The sequence below is a fragment of the Dermacentor andersoni genome, chromosome 10 (genome assembly GCF_023375885.2).
Source record: "Dermacentor andersoni chromosome 10, qqDerAnde1_hic_scaffold, whole genome shotgun sequence".
Taxonomy (NCBI): Eukaryota; Metazoa; Arthropoda; class Arachnida; order Ixodida; family Ixodidae; genus Dermacentor; species Dermacentor andersoni.
The window spans coordinates 24,586,216-24,607,296 of NC_092823.1; the positions used below are offsets into that span (position 1 = coordinate 24,586,216).

A 21,081-nucleotide genomic window follows, 5' to 3' on the forward strand; every position below is an offset into this window, starting at 1 on the left:
GATCTATATGGGAAACCAAACGTGTGATGTACGCAAAAAAAAAAAAAAAACTGTGGCTGTGTCGGCAGTGTGCAGTACTAATACAATCATACAATTACAATGGGTTGCATTCACAAACGCTTTCATTCACACGTTCTTTGTCATTGGTAGCGCGCCTTCGGTAATGATGTGTCCAGCGTCAAGACTGGCTTGAACTTTCTTTCAAGAGCAAAAAAGAAATTTTTTTATTTTATTTTCACAATACTGCGGACATCTGTCCAAGCAGGAGGGGGCTACGTGAGCAGATACAAAAATAAGCAAACATACAAACATATACAAGGGTTACAGTCAACAAGATTCATCAAGTGGGTGGCTGTAACCAGTGGGAATTTCCAGGTAGGGCATTCCAATAATTGATTGTTTTCGGAAAAAATGAGTTTTTGAAGAGGTTTGTTCGTGCAAAGATCGGTTTTAAATACTGGCTGGGTTTGTGGCGGGAAATTCGAGATGTGTCCTTAATAATATAGTCACGCGGTTGTATTCCTAGTTTCCCGTAATAAAGCTGGCGAAAGAAATTTTATCTGGCAGTTTTTCTTCGATCAGTTAGTGGTTCCAAGTTTGCGGCTTCCAGCATACTCGTTGGAGAATCACGTCGTTTGAAGCGCTTATAAACGAAGCGCACGGCTAACCTTTGAATTCTTTCTAGTTTTTCAATACCTACCACTGTGTGAAGATCCCAAACGATACTCGAATATTCTAAGAGAGGCTTAACGTACGTTTTATAGGCTTTTAGTCTTAATGAGGAAGTGGAGTCACCTAATTTGAACTTTAGAAATCCTAAACTTTTTCGGGCTGCACAGGTTATGTTGTCTATGTGAGGCACCCAGGATAGACGTGAAGTTAAAGTTATCCCCAAGTATTTGCAGCTTTCTACTTTCCTAATCTTATTATCCTTTATTTTGTACAAGTATTCTAGCTTTCTTAACTTATTTGTAATACACATATGCACTGTTTTGTCATAATTAATAACCATATCCCATTCATTGCACCATTCTGCCAACCTATCCAAGGTTTCTTCCAGAAAAAGCTGATCAGAGACAGTTCGAATGTTGCTAAATATAATACAATCATCTGCAAACAATTTGACGCGAACAGGTGATTCCACAATTTTAACTAGGTCATTAATATAAATATTAAACAGTACTGGACCCAGCACCGATCCCTAAGGTACGCCTGAAGTTACCCCCCAAAGCCGGGAGCATGATCCATTTATTTCCACATACTGCTTACGACCAGTCAGGTATGAATTTACCCAGTTTATGATCTGTAGGAATATTCCGAGAAGTTTCATTTTATATATTAGTTTCAAATGAGGGACTCTGTGGAAAGCCTTAGAATAATCTAAGAAAATAGCGTCAACTTGACCGCCCCCATCAAGCACGGAAGCGAGCTCATGGACAGTAACTACTAACTGTGTGGTTGTGGAGTAACCTTGTCTAAAACCATGCTGATTAGCCGTGAGTATATTATTTCTCTCCAAAAAAAATATTCAGGTAAGTGACTATGATGTGTTCTAAAGTTTTGCAGCAGCAACAGGTGAGTGATATTGGTCTGCAATTACTTACAGAAGATCGGAGACCTTTCTTAAAAACTGGTATTACTCGTGCCAAACGCCACTCGTCGGGAACAGTACCACAGGCTAAAGATTTAGTAAAAATAATGACCAAAAATCGAGCTAATACTTCGGAATATCTTTTAAGAAAAGCAGGAGGAATGTTATCTGGCCCTGCAGCTTTCTTTGCGTCTAACCGTAGAAGGAGCTCAGTCACACCCTCAATAGTTACACTGATCACGTCTGGGCTGTCAATTATCTGCCTCTCGGCAACACTAGTGCTCGAAGTGGAATAAACACTTTGGAAAAACGCATTAAATGCTTCAGCTATTTTCTTTGCATCTGTAATTGTTTTTTCACCATCGCATATTTCCCACGAAAGTTGGGAATCTTTGTTAGATAGGAATTGCCAAAATTTTGGGGAGTTCTGAGAGGCAAATTGACTAAGTGTTTCCGTAAAATAATGTTCCCTTGCCTCTCTCAGTTTTAGAGCCAAGTCATTTGCCATCGTGCCAACAATTGTCCTGTCGTAATATTTAGATTTCCGGTATCGTTTTATTTTATGTTTGACATGAATGATGTCTCTGTTCATCCAAGGGTTCTGTCTGCCGATCTTTATTGTTTTATCTGGAATGAATTTTCTGATACAAAAGTGGCACGAGGACTTAAACTTGTTCCACAGAGAATTCACGTCATCGTCAGTACCAAGCTGTACAAGTGCTTCTTCCAAACAATGCACAATTTGAAGGTCGTCAGCAGAATCATAATTTTTTACAGTGATATACTTGGGAGTACGTAACTGTGATCGAGTAGGAAGCGCGCATGTGAAGTACACTATTTTGTGGTGAGAGATCCCTTCGTTCACTTCAGCTTTATAGTCAGAGATGCTAGCAGAGCATAACACAAGATCGAGAATTGAAGTCGCTGAATCTGTAATCCTTGCAGGCAGGTAAACAGTTTGGGTAAGGTTGTGCGCTAGTAATATATCTAGCAAGGTTTCAGAACTTTTAGTGTCCGTTGAGCCACATGACATTGAATACCAGTCAATATGAGGTAAGTTGAAGTCCCCGGAAATAACAACATTTCGATTTTGATAACTGTCTAGGTAATCATACAACTCTAATAAGAAATCCGGATGAGACCCGGGTGGTCTGTAAACGCCCCCGACGACAACTTGGTTACCCAACAACGTCACCTTACAGAAAACACTTTCATGCTCCGTGCTAACAGCAGGCAAAAGCAAAGACATCAAAGTTTTTTTTTTACTAAAACAACCACGCCTCCGCCTCGTGTCAGACGGTCCTTGCGATAGCAGTTATATGTTGGCGGAAAAACGCAATCGTTTGTTATTTCTGGTCGTAGCCAGGTCTCGGTAATTACCGCAACATGAGGATCATACAACAGGATCATACACTCGTTCTAGTTGGTCATATTTGTTGCATAAGCTTTGTGCGTTCAGGCCAAGAAGCCGAAAAAGTTTCTTTTCGGCGTTTGCGGTGTTGATATTACGTCAGTCTTCATTCCTGTTTCCAGAATTGCTATTTCGGACTTTCTGCGCTGGACTATTGGCCCTGCGCAAGAGCACTCTACAATTTTTGCCTTCATCCCACGTGTAAGCTTCGTTGCTTACGAACAGCTTATCATGCACCAGTCTGGCCCTGTCCCCAGCCTTTCTATCGGTGCCGATAGACTGCCAAAGCTTTTTTCTGATAGCAAGGGTTCTTTGTGAGTAATCATGTGATATCGATACCCCTGTATCTTTTAGTTTAAAGCAAACTTTCATGATAGAATATTTTTCTCTGAAGTTGTACAAACGAAAAATTATGGGCCTGGGTTTGTTATTCCGTAACCTGCCGATCCTATGTATGCGCTCCAATGATTTGACTACGATACCCAGTCTGTCATGACAAACCTGCCGGACCACCATATCCTCGAGCATGTCGCTAGTTTCGTCAGGCTTTTCAGGAATTCCAAACACCACCAAGTTATTTCGACGTGCTCTGTCTTCGCAATCGTTAAGCTTTTTATCCTGAGCAGCCAAAACCTTTTCGAAATGCTTCACCGATTTCTCCAGGACAGATACTTTCTGTTCATTCGCTTTTGATATTCGTAGCACTTCGTCCAGCCTTGACAGCTGAGAATTCATTTGCGACAGTGTGTCATCACGCTTCTTCTCGGATTCTTTAAGTTACTTCAGAGCAGTAAAGATGGCATTCAGCATTTCTTGACCTTCAGGGCCAGGATTTTCCTCCACATCTCCACGCAAAGCGATAAGTACGGTAAGCCAGCAATCAGCAATCATATGAAAACACCGTTGGGGGCACGGCAGCACAAAAAGACCATAACAGCTTGTACGTACATTAGAATAGGGATTATAAAAACGGACCGGCAACACAAGCCACGCATGGTTAGGCATGCTCTCAGAAAAGCTGCCGTGCCCTCACGCCAGCTAAGCTGGCGCCAGCTTAGATGGCGTGGTTAAATAAATGGCGTGGTTAAAATAGATGGCGCGGCGAGCTTAAATAAATGCGCCAGCTAAGCTGGCGCGGTTATTAATTTTTTTTTTTTATGTCAGCCGCGTGCTCTGTACTTTCTGCGTCGCGTGAAGAATACCTGAGAGCTCGTTTGCACAATTGATGCTTCTAGAGGTTTAGACTGAGTCCTTTGTGAGTTTGGCCGAGATGACGCGGTACGAATTGATTACATGCTATTGTACAGGTCACATAAGATGCAACGCTAGATGACACAGCTGTGTATGTAAACTGCTTTGTGGAACCTGGGAAAATTGAACACAATTCATACGCATGCTCAAAAGCATGTGCTAAAAGCAGGAAAATAATCTACTTATTAGGCAGCACGCCAGCACATTCTCCATCATTAGTAAGCGAAAGGAGAGCGTTCCGTTTTGATAGACTTCCTGCATGACAGAGCAGCACTTTAAAGCCGCTGAACTTCCTCGTGAAATGGGCTACGCCATGCATGAAAAATTCATACGTGTTTATATAATGTAAAGTCTCGTCGCACAATGTGAAACACAATGAGAAAGCTTTGCCGAGCACCAGGGCAACTGCGTTCATTCCGCATTGGCACGTCTTCAATGGCTAACGACATCATCGCTGGTTGGTGTCATAAGTTGGCGCAGATGAAAAAAACTGTACGTGCAGCGCATTTGGGACTCTGTTTCCAAGTTGTAGACGTGCCCGCTTTTTCTTACACCATACCAGGCAGCTGTGCTTCGCTCATATTGCCCTTCACTCTGGCTGCATCCAACAATGGTAGCCTGGGTAATTGCTAGGTGTATTTTTTGATCATACTATGACGTGGCAGAGCCATATAGATTTTCTTGCTAGTAAGCTTTCACAAATCACTGGAATATTTTATTCCTTGAACTATCTTCCTCGTTCTATTAAGTGCCTGTTATATAATTCACTTTTTCTCAGCCATTTAAATTATTGTTGTTCGGTCTGGGCTACCACTTCTGACACAAATATCAACAGGCTGTACATACTGCAAAAGAAGGCTTTTCGCGCTATTTGCAATAAACCATACGATTTCCCTTCAGCTTATTTATTTCATAAACTTAACACACCGAAAGTACAGGCCCTTTTAAAGTATCGTTTAGTGCTTGCGTATAAAAATGAACAGAAAAAGAACATAAACTACATTACTTTTATGGCTAACTTAAAACTATACGAAACTCCATACAGCACAAGAAAGCCAGAGTACTGGCACGTACCAAAATCGCGCACAAACTATGGATCACAGATGCTGTGCTCCAGGCTACCTCGGTTATTGAACGATTTTATTGTTAATAAAATTGATATTGCAACTTGTTCTCCTCCTGATATTCTAGATTTTTTCTCTCATATGTGAGTTGTACAATGCCTATGTGCTTTTGAAGTGCAGTGAGATTTCGTGTTTTTGCTTGCTTGCTCACTTCTTGCTTTTGTTGTATTTTTTTTCCTCGCCTGATTTGCAATGCGTATGCATGATATGTTGTAATGCTTGAATATGTAAGTACTTCGGAAAACTGTATTTCCGCTCTGCTGCTCCCTTATTTTCTTTTTGTGTTAAGGGTATTTGGGGCTGGTCAAGCTGCTACGAGCAGCTCTTTTCCCCACTTTACCCCCGCAAAGCTGTATTTAGTTTTTGTGGAAATAAAGCATATATGCGTACATACTATACAAAGGCGCACACTTCCACACGCGAGGGCCTCCGCTCTCACGTGCTACTGATGAATACGAATGCAGCGCGCAGGCAGTCTCTGTAAGCCTGCAGATGCAACGCGCGCCTTCGCAGGACGAACGCGGTCGGCTGATGCGTCGCACCATCATGCGCTACGCCAACCTGTCGTCCATCATCACCCTGCGCTGCATCAGCCCGCCCGTCAAGAAGCGCTTCCCGACGCTGGACCACCTCGTCGATGCCGGTACGTCTGCTTCATTTGCCCTTTCCGTGTATGTCCGCGATCCGTTTCCTACATAGCAGGCAGCACAATTAACTAATGCTATAGAGAGACCTATCCCATCGCTCGCGTTCGAGGCCGCCCGTCAAGAAGCGCTTCCCGACGCTGGACCACCTCGTCGATGCCGGTACGTCTGCTTCATTTGCCCTTTCCGTGTATGTCCGCGATCCGTTTCCTACATAGCAGGCAGCACAATGAACTAATGCTATAGAGAGACCTATCCCATCGCTCGCGTTCGAGACCGCCCGTCAAGAAGCGCTTCCCGACGCTGGACCACCTCGTCGATGCCGGTACGTCTGCTTCATTTGCCCTTTCCGTGCACGTCCGCGATCCGTTTCCTACATAGCAGGCAGCACAATGAACTAATGCTATAGAGAGACCTATCCCATCGCTCGCGTTCGAGACCGAGAAAATAGTGCGTCACATGTCACAGAAAGACGACAGTAAATTTCCTCTTTTTTATGTCGAGAAATACGGCTTACCTATTGCACGGAAGGCAACGAAGATCTGAACCCATTTACCGCCGAACCGGTGGTGTGACATCTTTCTGTTAACAGACGCCAATGCGTACCGCTTGCACTTGCGACTAGCACATCACCTACCGGAAGAACAAAGGTGCACAAAAGTGCGTAAATTTGAATTAAAGGAGTGCAGACACCTAACTCTCTGGTTACGATATTTTACTTCTTGGTAATATAGAGCATCTAGGGTGCCAATAAAGACCGGCATATGCGCGATCCTGTCCTCAGTAATTAAAAAAAAAAAACATGCAGAAGCTCCACCGGAGTTGTCTAAGTATGCGTAAGCATACCCCCAAATTTCAGTTAGCGCAACCCGAAATTTCAATTCACCAACCCCCAAATGTAAGGTTGCCCCATACCACAAATTTAAGTTGGCCTACCCCCAAATTTAGGTTTGCCCATTTTCACATTTCAGGTTGGCCCACCTCAACTATATTCTTCCCCATGGATCTTTTATGGTGCCCTATGTATCCCCATGGGAATTCTCTCTGATCAAGCTTATCTTTTTTTGGTTTCCATTGTTATGTATCGCATATAAAGCTTACAATCATCTACATTTACACTATTATATGTCCTAATATCGCGAATTACACATTCTTGTGCAGACACAAGGCATTAGACTTTTCGCGTGACGGACTGGGGAACTCGCCAAAGAATGTTTGCAGGTTAATATAGAGTTCTAGCTCAGCAGGTTTACGGGCCAGCGGGCGAGCGGAGGCGGCAATGGAGCGCCGACAGCCAGAGCCTTAGCTCAGCGATCCCTCGTTCGGTCGAGCGGAATAGGACGCCTCGATGACCGCCTCCGCTGCCGGCGCTGGCACCGGAGGCATACAACGAAAATCGCCATCAGCTTTGCTTGCGCTTGGTTTCTTGAAAACCGTGCGCTTGCTGCTTTCCTGTCAAGAATACTATGGCACTCTGATTACACACATACCGTTTGTGACGTGAAAGTACCGGGCGCGCCGCGGTAAAGAAAGGGAGGGCGCGCAAGACTTATGACGATATAGTTGTGGGACAACATTACTCCCCAAATCGTGCAAACTTTTTTAAGAGTGCACCCATCGTCCAGGCTGGGCTTCTCTTTAGCGACCAGTTATAACATACGGTAGTAGCGCCTGTGTTTCGCCAGTAAGGACCGATAACATACGCCATACATTGCCATTTGCTCGATGGTGTGAAGAATGCTGCACGACCATTTACTCCTGTCTCAGCTCAAGTAGTCTGAAATAGGAAATCTGTTATGTATCGAGGTCTTCGTTGACACATGGCGTGATCCGCCCTCCGTGCGCGGGTTGCTCAAAATTGATGCGATGAAGAGTGGTATGTTCAGGACGTACTTGCCGAACTACCACATCACCTGGGAGTGCGAACGCAACAAAGCATTCCACAAACACGAACACCCGAGTGCGGAGCAATGGGAGAGTCCGCTCACCAGCAGCGAGCTCACGGCCCAAAGGGCCCTAGTGTAGCACGCGAGCGATGCAGCACGACTCAGTGGAGCCTTGGAATAGGGGCCCACCCTTGCTGAAGAGAAGTCTCAAGTCGCCAGCGCCAAGAAGATGAAGACGACGGAGACCTCGTAACCGTGAAACTCTTGAAAGACTCAAAAGTTTTCACTCACTCACTCACTCACTCACTCACTCACTCACTCACTCACTCACTCACTCACTCACTCACTCACTCACTCCATTTTGAAAAGGAAGATGTACGCAGGGTACAGATGGCCCTGCCCATACGTTAACGGTTGCGACTTTGCAGAGAGTGTCAGTTCCCGTGGACGAGGCACTCTAACATTTCGACGGCTACCCTACCCTACCCGAACCGACTGCGCGACCTTGATGACCATTTTACCGGCACTTCTTGGACATATCGTCCTTGACGGTCGAAGTTCTCCGGCACATCGATGAGCGGTTCTTCCACCTTCTGGACGACGTAAATAACCGCACCTGGCTCATCATCGACACGCTAGAGCAGTTCTCGAAGTTATAGCGCAAAGACAGCAGAATTAAGCCTGCGATTGTGCGAGTCCACATTTGTGATATACCTGTTTACATTTTTCGGGCCATTCACGCGAAAGGTGCCCCGTTTACGAATTGCTGGACGTTGATCGATGGCACTGCGAGAAGCACTATGCCGACCGCCAAGACAACTTTACTTTAGTGGGCATAAGCGATTCCACACCCTCAAGTACCAGGCTATAATGTGCCAGAATGGCGTTATTTGCCAGATAGATGAGTCATATCCAGGCAGCAGGCATGGTGCCGGTGAGTAAATAGGGAGCAGCGCTGAATACCAAGAAGCGCATCTCGCCTGACATACCGCTACTCCGTATTCTTTACTCCTCCTGCGTCTTCTGATGAAGCAGGTATGTTGAAGCGGTGGTGCTAATGCAGAATTCCATTTTTTCAGGTAACTTCGGCAATAGCGAGATAAATACGAAGCTGGAAAAGCTAATTCAGGGTCATCACTGTTGCCTCTACGGGAGCCCTGCCTAGCCATTGCGACCACTTCTGCTAAAGACCTACGACGGTGAATTCTTGACTCCAGAGCAGTGTACATACAACAAAGCTATGAGTAGTCTGAGACAGGCCGTAGGGTGGGATTTCGGGAAAATTGCGGAGCTCTTTGCCTTTGTAGAATCTACAAAGCAGATTTACTGCCAGATATGAGAAAGAAAAACTGCCAGAATGTGGAGCGCATGTACAAAGCCAGTGCACTTATCGCAAACTATCATACCTGCTTGTACGGCGCCCAGGCATCGCAGTACTTTGACCTTGAACCCCCATCTCTTGAAGTTTATATTCCCCCCCCCCCCCCCCCCCCCCCGTTATCTTGACGACATGACGCAAGTTTTAAAACCAGTTTTATTGAACTGTATAGTCCCTATGACACTAACACAGCTTTCACTCATGCGATATGTATCTTGCGTTTATGAGATTACTGATTTCTTCAGTGTGTTTGTTGAACATTTGTGCAATGTGCTGTCGCAGTTTCTGGTGCTCATGTTGCCGGCAGGACACTACGAACTGGTGTTTTTTTTTTCGGCAGGGTCCAACTTTCGTTCCTCTAGAGCTAGGCGCCGCTCTTCACAATCCATTTTTCTCAATGTCGAGCTTCTTTTGCTGTAGCTGAATGTCATGGCTTCGACGCATTGTCAGCAAATTTAACCCCATGCCTTGCAGGTCTCGGATTGCTGTTTTCAGTTGACTTTCCATTTTGGAGACTCTTTTAAGTTTCTGATTTCTGACGCATGTGGGATCGTTATAGTCTAAATTCATTTGTACGCTGAATAACAATGCTTTCCTCCCAAGTATCTTTTCGCCCTATATTGCTCACACTGGAGGCTGTATTGCGTTTGCTAGCCACAAGGCTTGTCACTTCTCTAGTTACTGTTTTCCCTGGACACAACGAATCCATTTCAATTCGCTCGTTTCACTCTCGTATTCATGAAAGGTTAAACTGACATTATTACGTGTGATATGCATCACTTGCGAGGCCCTTTATTCTTGCACAAGGCACAAGGCACAAGGCATTGGGCGAGTTGGTATTGCATTCTAGAACTGGTACAGCGCAACATACAAAGGAAGTTGGAAGTCAGCGCTCTGTTCCTATATCTGGCCGGCTTGGCTTGTTTCTACCTTTGTATGTTGCGCTGTACCAGTTCTAGAATTCACTAAACAAAATTGCCCCTTTCAGATTTGCTCGCCTCACTGTAATTTTGCAGTCCGCATTACAAGCTCTCCAGGCTCGTGTATGCTTGGAAACCATAACGCTCGCTCCGACCCGGCCTTATTTTATTGCGAAGTTTTCTTGTACCTTGAGCCATGTAGAGCATTTCCAGCAAGCACGCTTCGCGATTCCGCTGACGGACATGGCTCTGTGTGCTCGATGCAGGCCTGCTGCTAGGCAACGAGCGGGAGGTGTTCGAGCAGCTGAAGACCAACCACTCGACGTACTGGATGCCCCTGGTCTGGGCCTCAAGCATCGCCTCGCGGGCACGCAAGGAGGGGCGCATACGGGACGACTTCGCGCTCAAAACAGTCGTAGACGTCAGTGGCCCTTTGTCGCAATAATGTCACGCGTTCTTTTTAATGTGAATAGCATTCTTGACCTTGTAAGACGATTTTTTTTTGCGTGCGTCAAACGGTTTTCGCGAAACATTCAGAGCTGATGGGAGCACGATAGCTGTGCGAAATTTCGCGCTGATGTCTAAGTTTTGAAGAACATTTGAATAAAGAACCCGTCGACAGGAATCGCTATTGTCGGTCGGCTGAAATAAGAGCCTTCATTTCAGCATACATAATGCATGATTTACATCAAAATAGTAAAAAACAGCTATACTTGTGACACCGCGAGAGTCAACTCGAATGCGGTCCCGCTTTGCTCGGGTTGCTGCAGAACGCTTGAAGACTCACGCCGAGTTCACCCCGGCGTAGGTGCGTACCGATTCCTGGAGACTCCCGTCGAAGCGATTGTCGATTTACAATCGCGTTTCATGCATTCAGTGTGAAAATTTTTTATTAATGTTAACGCATTGGGAGTGTCAAAGTCGAAAGAAACAAACATTGGATTTGTGTGAAATGTTGGAAGCTACTCCTTACGTGCTAGAGATGGGATGGGATAGCAAGTTATTGGATCATTATCAAAAGCGCGCGCGCACACACACACACACACACACACACACACACACACACACACACATATATATATATATATATATATATATATATATATATATATATATATATATATATATATATATATATATATATCAACTGGGACAGTAATCGCAGGTGAGTTCTGCCCCAATAAGTTAGTCAGTGTGAGTCTGCATGTGCGAGTTCCCTCAGGCCGAAATTATTTTTGTCGTTGTCAGTATTACAGCCACTATTATCATATATTTATTTCCACTGCAAAACAGGGACCATAGACCTCCAATTGCCTTCGTTTGTTTAGGGAACCCATCCTCATCTGCGAAGTCCCTGGTGTCATCATGAGGGCTAACCGTTTGCGTCTGTCGACCTAGCTTCCTAATACTTTGCCCCTCTTTTAACCCTAATTGACCAACGCTTATCTATCTTATTTATTGCCTCTTTAATGCACGTCTCTATGTTTAGATCAAGTTGATTTGTCATTATCACCATGTCCCCTGTATGACGAAGGCCTTTCCTGGATTTGCCAATTACCCCTGTCTTGCGCTAAGTTGATTGCAACTTATTTTATGAAAAGGGAAAAAAAGCTCATCCACAAGAGTACAGCTCAAAGCTACATAGGTAACCAGTGCGAGTGTCTCAGAACACGACCTTCACAGTTCAAGAAAAACTATGCCCTGACTGTCTGAGGTGTTGGATCTACTGCCTGCCTCACGGTTAACTGAAAGTTACACAGTACGGGGCTGAATAGAAACCACCCGTTCGCCTCGAAAGCCGTCTTAGGGCGATCTTAAGAAATTAAATCTGCACCACCCGGTGTGTGTCATATATATATATTCTCGTAAAACAGCCGCGCGTGACGTTCAACCGCCACTTTAAGCTCAAGCAACCTATTCTTGTGCTTACAGCCTTGAGGTTTTGCTACGAAATTTATCAACTTGCGAAGCATGGGCAGCTTCCGGGGTGCGGAAAATGCGATCTTCATCTTCGCACACAGAGCTATACCTTCTTGAGATTACGCGAGACCCACTAAACGTACCCTATCGCTGCGTCATTTTCTTTCTTTCTGGCTTCTCCTCATCTGGGCTGGCCTGAAGCTCATCGCTTGACCGTTCCTACTCCCGCATCATCAATGACGATCCAGATGTGGCGATGATGTCCGGAGGCCTTAAGGTTACCAATATCCGTGGGAAAAGAAATATGTCGTCATAGCACAATTGGTAGAACATCCCAGGCGGCATACGGAAAATACGAGTTCGAGTGCTATCGGTGAAAAAGTTGTCTGTTCTACTCTTTCATTTCCATGTTCTTCAATAAAATTATGAAGGCTATCGTAATTCTGACCCTCATATTTAATTATCTATGCGAATGAATGCACCAAAAAAGCAGCGTTCCGCAATACTTTACTTAGTTTTTTGTCGGTTTCTTATGACACTAACCTGAACCTTCTTACGATGTATCCTAAAGGCTGGCCTAACGGATGTGTGCTATTCTTTCGGCAGGAGATCGCCCGCTACCGAGGCAACTGCGGCAGCCTGTTCAACTATGACTGGATTAGTATACCTCTCGTCTACACTCAGGTGAGAATGTTACTCTCCTCACGCATTACGGCTCCAGTCATAGCAATGCAGGGCAAACAGTCCCACGAAAAAAAACAACAACAACAATTCCCTGTAGTAACTTTTTTGGTGCCTAAACGGAGCGCCATGAAGTGCGCTCGTCTCGCATACGTAACATACAGGAAGTATTCTCTCTCTCAAGGACTATTCAGGGAGTGTGTATCCTATAATAGGCCTTAGCGTTTTCATGCCAGTCTGCACTAGATAAAGAAATATGCAAATTTTTTTGAAGACAGTCAGTTTTAATCCCAGTAGGCCAGACTTTCAGACGAGCATTACGCGTAAACAATAAAAACGACGGTATTAAAAAAAATTATTTGCATTCTGGTGGTTTACGTGCCAAAACCACAATCTGATTATGGCGGATGCTGTAGAGGGTGGTTCGGAATTAATTTTCACCCCCTGTGGTTGTTTTAGGTGCACCTGGATCTCAATTTGTACACGAACGTTTTTGCAAAACAGCGGAATGCCATATAAGCAATTAGCTGCCGTGGGGTGTAAAAGAGGATTGACGCACAGGCAGATGATGTTATGTTATTTAGCGTTAGTTCTTACACAGGCTCTAAAATTGAATCCTTCAGTGGCGTTGACGCCTGAAACACAAAGAAATGTTTCACTTCCCCAAAATAATGAAAATTACACTGGACGCGGATGCAAATTGTTTCAATCATCATTCATCTCGTTGAGATTCATTAGTGCGAAAACTTGGTTGAGTTGTTTAATAATGGTAAATAATTTTCACGGCTGGACATAACAACACGACCTTGTCTTTCCGTGCTTCAAATTATTCTGTGCGAGTGCTCTGGACATCGCAGACACCTTGTCGAGATCGCCAGCAGTGATACGCTGGTCGTCTTGTTTTCTCACTTAAGGTAACTTGAATTCGATGTCGAAATTTCGACGGATGTTTTAAGTGCGATGGCGGCGAAATGTTGCATGTGGCATACTCATCCTTTGAAAGGCAAGCTATACATGCATCTGGTAAAAACGACTAGGAGCACATCGTAACGAAAACAGTGGACGGACGGAGAAAACAATGTTTAAGGTTTGTTTAACAAAGTGGCATGATATACGTTTTATGTACATAAGCGATGTAAAGAAGAGCTCATTACTGCAATAATAATCATAAACTTGCACTTAGTACAAAAGCAAAAAGAGGTACATTTTCCTTTAACACAGATGCAAACTGACGACACATAATAGGAGTGTACGACATTAAACAAAAAGGTGCCTTCCGTTCGATTTTGTGCCACTTTCATCCACTGGCCAAGCCGGCTAATTGCACTTTGATGAGGGGGGAGAAGCGCCGTTCTCACCGGTGAAAAAGCTCGAAAAGCGTGAAAACGAATAGCATCGCTGCAAAGTGCGGCCCATCACAGACTTCCAGCCTACAAGATGTAATTATAAGTGTTGTAATTATTCCGTCCATATAAAGCCTTCGCTTTTTAATATCAGTGGAGCATGCAAAATTAGTTTGTCCTTCAGTTTCGTGGAGTTTTATACGATGCTTTAGATAATAAAGGTGTGTTATTCACGGTTTTCGAGGCACAGTACTAAATGGCACCATCCAAGCGGCTTACTGTGCAATGTTGGAGCCAAGCAGCTTGCTAAATGACTGACTCATGACATGACACATTAGAAGCAACATCTTCTAATGACCGTCTAAAAAATGAAGCAACTTCTCGGTTCCGAAGAAATTGCTTGTTTTTTCCTTCCTTTGTGAAAGGCTAGATTGGGTGATATTTTGAAAGCATTTCTATGGCAGTATAAGAAGCAAAAGAAGATAAGGTGACAGCGATCATGATTCGCGCTGGCCGTTGGACAGTTCTTGATGTTTTCTTTCTTAAACCTTTCCTCAGGCGATAGAAAGGAGGCATGAACATTTTTTATTGGCTTCAATGCGCTTTTTTTGCTTCTAATGAACCCCACATAGGGGTTAGAATTCTTGGAAATAAACTATGGAAAATTGAGAACGGAAAAGACTTTTCAAGCTTGCCAGTTCATGAGTAGAAATAGGGAGAGAGAGAAATAACATTCATTATATAGGAGTTGAGCCCTACATCTCTACATTTAGCAGAGCGCAGTATGTTAGAAATAACTGCAACTAAAAGCCCCGAATTCTTAGTCCGCCATAATCATTACACGCACCTTCTTTAACAAGCTTTACCCCATGAATGTTGACGCACTCAATGTTTTGTGGACGCTTTATATGGCGTACAATATTGTTTACGCTGCAGTCAAAGACGCTACCGTGCTGGTGCCAGAGATGCATTTTGTCGAAGAGCGAGGAGGAGAGGTCGCCTGAAAGGGGGAGAATGAAAATGCGTACGAGACAGGTAGATGGAAGGTGACGATGCCGCTCTGCTGGTCGTCTGCAATGTTCGTACGCCAGGGAAATATTAATTAACCCCCTTATGTGTGCTCGGGCACACTGCTCGTTTGCTGCAGTAAGCCGTGACACATTGCGTGTGCAGGTGACGACTCTAGCCGTGTACACGTTCTTCCTGGCGACGCTGTTCGGCAGCCAGGGCCTGAACCCGGAGGCTGGCTACAAGGGTCACGAGATCGACCTTTACGTTCCGATATTCAACTTCCTGCGCTTCTCCTTCTACATGGGTTGGCTTAAGGTACGGATGGTCTTGCGACCGAATCGCCATGTTGGCAAGGCAACCACCAGAAGCACAGTCTGATTGGTTGATGTAGCGGAAGCAGCAAACCCAATTCCCTGTGTCACTTACAGTGTGCGCTTTCTTGTCGTCTTCCTGCTCTTTTTCTATTGAAGAAAGTTGCCCGAGTGTTTATTCTTTATTGTAAACTGATTTACCCATTATCTCTTTAACTAGTATCTTTAGAAAATTTGTTGATGAGCCGTCTCAGTATATCTCGATCTTACTAAAGCATTTGATAGAATTGATCATTTCGTACTTTTTAAAAAGCTTGAATTAGTCGGAATCTGTGGTACTCCTCTGCTACATTTAAAGAGTTACTTACATAACCGAATTCAAAATGTCAGTGTTACTGCTTACTTAAATGTACCACAAATGTCCATACTTGGCCCTCTTCTCTTTCTGCTTTATATAAATTATATGCCTAACTGTCTCAAATACTTCCAATGTATGCTATATGCCGATGAATCAATGTTACTAAATTCCGCTAATTGCATTTGAGCCCTGGTAATCAAACTAAACTCTGGCATTGCAAATGTTCATGAATGGTGCAATAAAGATAAACTGCAAGAAAACCACCTAAAATAAATATCAGTTGTTTTCACCTATGACGAACTTCTAATAAATAGTATAGATGCTGTATTGATCGGGCAGCATCAAATAACTTCAAGTGATTATGTCACCCACTTGGGTGTCAAATTAGACCGCAATCTTAAATTCCATCATCATTATGCATTCGTAAAATAGAAAATGGCTTACGGCATGCGAGTCCTCATCAGAGCACGTTCCCATTGCAACCCTAACACACTATTGTCGCTCCATTAGGCATTTAGTTATTCACATATCAACTATGCTGTGGTGTCTTGGGGAAACACATATAATAACAGCTCTTAACAGCTCGTCGCAAGCCCTTAAAAATGAACCGATCAGGGTACAAACCTAGCTCTTACAGTGCTAATGCAAGAGAACTGCTCAGAAGTAATAACATGCTCGCGGCATGTGAGGTAATTAACTATAATTTGGACATGGGGTTTTATAAGCTGATAAGCAATGAGCTCCCAGTTGACCTGATTTCCGAATCATATTTACTGGGTGCTGGCATCACGAGATTTCCATCTAAAAAACCTGCTTCCATAAGCAGTAATGGCTGCATCGTTAATTGAAGCAGTAACTGATATAGTAGGCCTCAATAATCTCCGTCGTAGTTTGATTTCTATGCGCGGAAAGTATTGTGGTGTCTTCATAGATTGCAGTGCATCCATGCTCAGAGCAATGCCACGCGACATGTGAGTAGGCATTACCCGTTAGCGAGCACCTATGCTCAGACAATCGAATGTTCAGGCATCGACCTGTTTGGCCGATATAGACGTGACCGCTGGAAAATGGAAGCTCGTAAACAACTCTCATTCTACAGTTCAAAGGCGGGGACGTGTGCTTAACAGTGCAGCCTTTCCCAGCATGAGTGGAGGCAACCTGGGCCATCTTCCTATTAATCTTACCGCAAATTTTGATCACCTTGTTAGGTAAGACGAGATGTTATTCTCTCGGTAAGACGGGAGATTAATCTCCCTCGTAACCTTGTTAGGTTACGAGGGAGATTATTGAGGCCTACTATATGAGGATAAAAGGGTCGCGTTGTGTAAGCTTCCCATCATTAAATTTGTAGGACAGTGAATTAGAATTTTTAAACCGTCTCATAGTGTAGCATTAGATTACAGGATTTTTAGTTTTTGCTTGCCCACTGATAATGACGCCATCGATGGGAGAGCACGTGGCTATGGGTTGTAGTACATAAGTTTGTGTATGCTCTCGAATAAAGCTAGTTGTGTGTTCCTGCCTTCTGTCTTTGTCGTCTTGCACCGCTCTTCAAGACGTTCGACCAGTACCAACTCGCACAAATGTCGATCCTTCTACAGAATCTGGTATAATGCCAGAAGAGTTGAAAAAGCAATAGTAGTTTCATTTCTAAAAGCTGGTAATTGCCCAACATGCGGAAGCAGCTACAGCCCTGACAAGCTGTTTGGCAAAATCATATGAAAGTATTATTAATATCAGACTCACATTTATTTTAGAATAATATACCTAATAGACCCTCACCATTCTGGATATAAAAAAGGTTTGTTCAACCATTTACCAGCTTGTCCCACTAGAACATGAAGTTCGATATGCATTTTTACTCAAGCAACACTTGCCTTCCAGTTTTCTTTGATTTAGAAAAAGCCTATGACACCACGTGCAGATTGAAATTTTAAGAGACCTGGCTGACCTCGTGATCCGCGGTCAAGTGCTGAACTGCCGAGCTGATTTAATGTCTAACAGAACATTTCCTATTAATTTCGGCTCAGTACTTCCTCATACATTTACAAAGAAAAATAGCCTTCGTTTGGGCTATCTGCAACAGCCAATAAAAAAAAATGAAAGTGTTGGCGAAAACGCCCGGTGTATTTCCTGGCCATAGTGGGCAGGGGTAAGCAAAGAAATGCTCTCGCATTTAAAAGGGCATTGCCGCGGTCAGATGCAATCGCGAGCGGGGCCTAGGGAAGAAAAGATATGTGAATATGCGCACTGTGCGCAGTAGCACACAATTACGTTTAGAAGAGCACATATATTTTACTATTCTCTTGTAGTCAGTGGCATTATGGAGATTGCGTATTGTATGCCTCTAGAATTTCACCTTGAATATACTCTTACAAACCTATCTGTGGAATCATACATGTGCGAAATGTGGGTTGTGTATTGAAGACGGCAAAACGAGCGCGTTTACGGCATGCTTTTTCTATCGGTCTTTTTTATTCCTGACCATTTATATTTTTTAGTCCACGTAGCGTATTTCCGATATTTTTGGGATAGCCTGCCCTTGGGTAGGTTATTTTGTCTCCAAGAATAAAGAACAATACTTCTTTTGCAAGTAACACAATGTTGCAGCCATGTTTACTTTCGTAGCCCTTCAGGCAACGAGACTGTGCTCTAGGTGATTGCCTCCTCGGGCACGATAATTCGGATACGGTCCGAATTCGAAGCGAAGACCGCAGAAGCTGAATACATCTACTGCGCAGGTTGCAGAGACACTGGTGAATCCCTTCGGTGAAGATGACGACGACTTCGAGATGAACTATGTCATCGACCGAAATATTCAGGTCAGCTGGCTGTAACGTGGCCACGAGACACTGTGCTCAATTTTGCGCCTAGGAAAGTCGAAGCCAGAAACGTGCAGCACTAACATGAAATGAAGCTGTAAATCACAGGAAAATTCAAAAGAAAATGATAGAAAATGATGGGCCCAATGCCAAGTAATATGATGGCAGCAAAGTGAAACTTCAAAAGCAAGCGAGCGATGTTCTGCTTGAGATTAAAGCAGTACTGAACCGACGTTTCTGACTTCTCTTTTTGTTTCATTAAGTGAAGCTCCTGAAACGTGAAACTTTTGAAACATAGTAGCACTAAATTATTTAGCATAATAGCTTTCTACGAGCCAATGTCGGTTTTTCTCAGGGAGTGTGTATGTCATGACGTCACGACACATAAGAAGGTCACGTGGGAGCTGTACATCGCGGCGTTTGACACTTGCTGCGGCTCGCGCTCGGAGGTGTATTATGCTGCTATATCGAGCCACACAATGAGCAACAGCTTAGCAGATGCCCGTGCGAATCAGAGCGAGTGCGGAAACGTCGCGACATCTTGCTCTCTCCCGCGTGAACACCTGTGTCATTACGTCAACACGCATGCACCTCTGGGAAACCGACACTTCTTGGTAAAAATGCTATCGCATTAGAATCTCGGTAAACGGAAATCGCTCAAACGGCATTGCCACATAAACGGAGCAACAGCCTCTAAACTGGTTGAGTTTGTATTGCGGTAACACAGAAACTTTCGTTAATCGGAACTAAAATTATCACAACTTTCTGTAAGCAGAACCACAGGAGCAAACCATGAAAGATTTCTTTTTTCAGAAAAAAAGCAGGATCTGAAATATATTTTTACAACACGTGCATTCTTACAGAAAGCTATCCTTGAAGATCAGTACCAAAAACTAAGGAAGGCAAAACTTTGGTGTATTTTTACTGCATAGCATGCACAGACCTGGACAGCCTCAGGGCGCCGCCACTCTCCCCATAGACGACCTATATAAAGGCAACCAAAATGTCGAACGCCTTACGGCTCACGCGTCAATAAGCCTCTTCCTGGACGATAACGTGTCATTTGGCCCCCTCGTGGAGCAGTAAGAGCTGTTCTTGCTTTAATGCGTCGCTGGGGCCACGCCTAATCAAGCCAGTATTCGTTGGTCGGAGCCAAGCCACGGGATAGACTAATTGCTACATTCACTTGTTTATGCTTAGCTAACACTGCGAAGAAGGTGTACGACATGTGTATGGTGCTGCAACTCTGCACATGTCTTCCACTTAACAGAACTCTTATTGATGGGATCGTATACTTGATACCGCCTTCCTCAAATTTCCGTTTAATTATATTTTATTTGCAGTGAATTGTTCAAAAGGCTGCAATCCTTGCCACTATTTCTTCCCCGGATTTCGAAGCCCGGACCTTCACTTAACGCAAAAAAAAAAAGAAACCTGACAAGTGGACGTAATGTCAGTACTTGTTTAAGAGCAAAGAGTACATTTTGACAGGTCACGTAATGGGCAGAACTAACAACCGGTTGTTCACTACAGTAACATAACGGGCGCCGGGGAGGAACACAGAATTCATAAGACAGGGTGGCAGGATATCTCGCACGCGTGATGTGGTTTTGCGCGGACAAAGTTGTGACGATAGCTTGAGATGTCATGGAAAGATATATCGCACGAACTGAACTTAAATAGAAAGAAATGAGAAGTTCAGCTTGTTTGTACATGCTCAAAAAGAACAAACTGTTCAAAAAGAAAGTTGTTCAAGCAAGGAGACAGGCACGAGCGCAGACAGTCATTTGGAATGTAATACAAAAGCTCCGATATATAATGCAATGTGAATGGCATAAGCAGTGGGTAAGAGACACAGAGCGAAAACAAAAAAAGAAGAAAGGAACGTCGAACATTAAGACATTGCAGTCATGAGCAGGGAATCTCGCGTGATTGAGACAGACCGAAAACTGGTCTCAATGATGTGTGTGCAGGACCTTTGTAATGCCCTCCTCAGGACTGATAGAGCTTCAGAAAATGCACCCAAAAAATATGTCGAAACTTTTAGGACGTGGGTCCTGACTCCAGTATACATTTGTTGATACAAGGAGGAGCTTCAGACCAGAAAACAGAGCTCACCGTCATTTGGGAGCTATTCGAGATGAAGTCTTGCAGTGCGATTCTCAGTAATCCTGATCAGTCGTTAGGTTTTTGTCGTAGGTGCTATCGAAATTGCCTGTTGAAGATTTTAAAAAAATATTAAGGAACTAAACACTTATACAGCGCTCGCGCCTTGTATGTCTTGTATGGCAACCAGCTGTTTGTTGAGTCACTCAATCTGTAGATAACATAGGTTCCGTTTTAAGCAACGTCTCATGCTTCGGATGCTCGAAAACTAACGAAAATACGCCGCAGGTGGAAAGTTAGTAATTACAGGAAGCCGTCAAGCGT

General features: G+C 43.9%; 1 protein-coding gene across 2 annotated transcripts in view; it reads left to right on the forward strand.

The window, feature by feature from the left end:
- Positions 1-21,081, forward strand: part of LOC126519312 (bestrophin-4-like) — an 84,739-nt gene that overhangs the window by 33,380 nt on the left and 30,278 nt on the right. For both annotated transcript variants that reach the window (XM_055065218.2, XM_050168938.3), the window contains exons 5-9: positions 5,891-6,020; positions 10,472-10,626; positions 12,732-12,809; positions 15,323-15,475; positions 18,571-18,651. In XM_055065218.2, the coding sequence (XP_054921193.1) occupies positions 5,891-6,020; positions 10,472-10,626; positions 12,732-12,809; positions 15,323-15,475; positions 18,571-18,651 (597 nt within the window). The remainder of the gene's footprint in view (positions 1-5,890; positions 6,021-10,471; positions 10,627-12,731; positions 12,810-15,322; positions 15,476-18,570; positions 18,652-21,081) is intronic.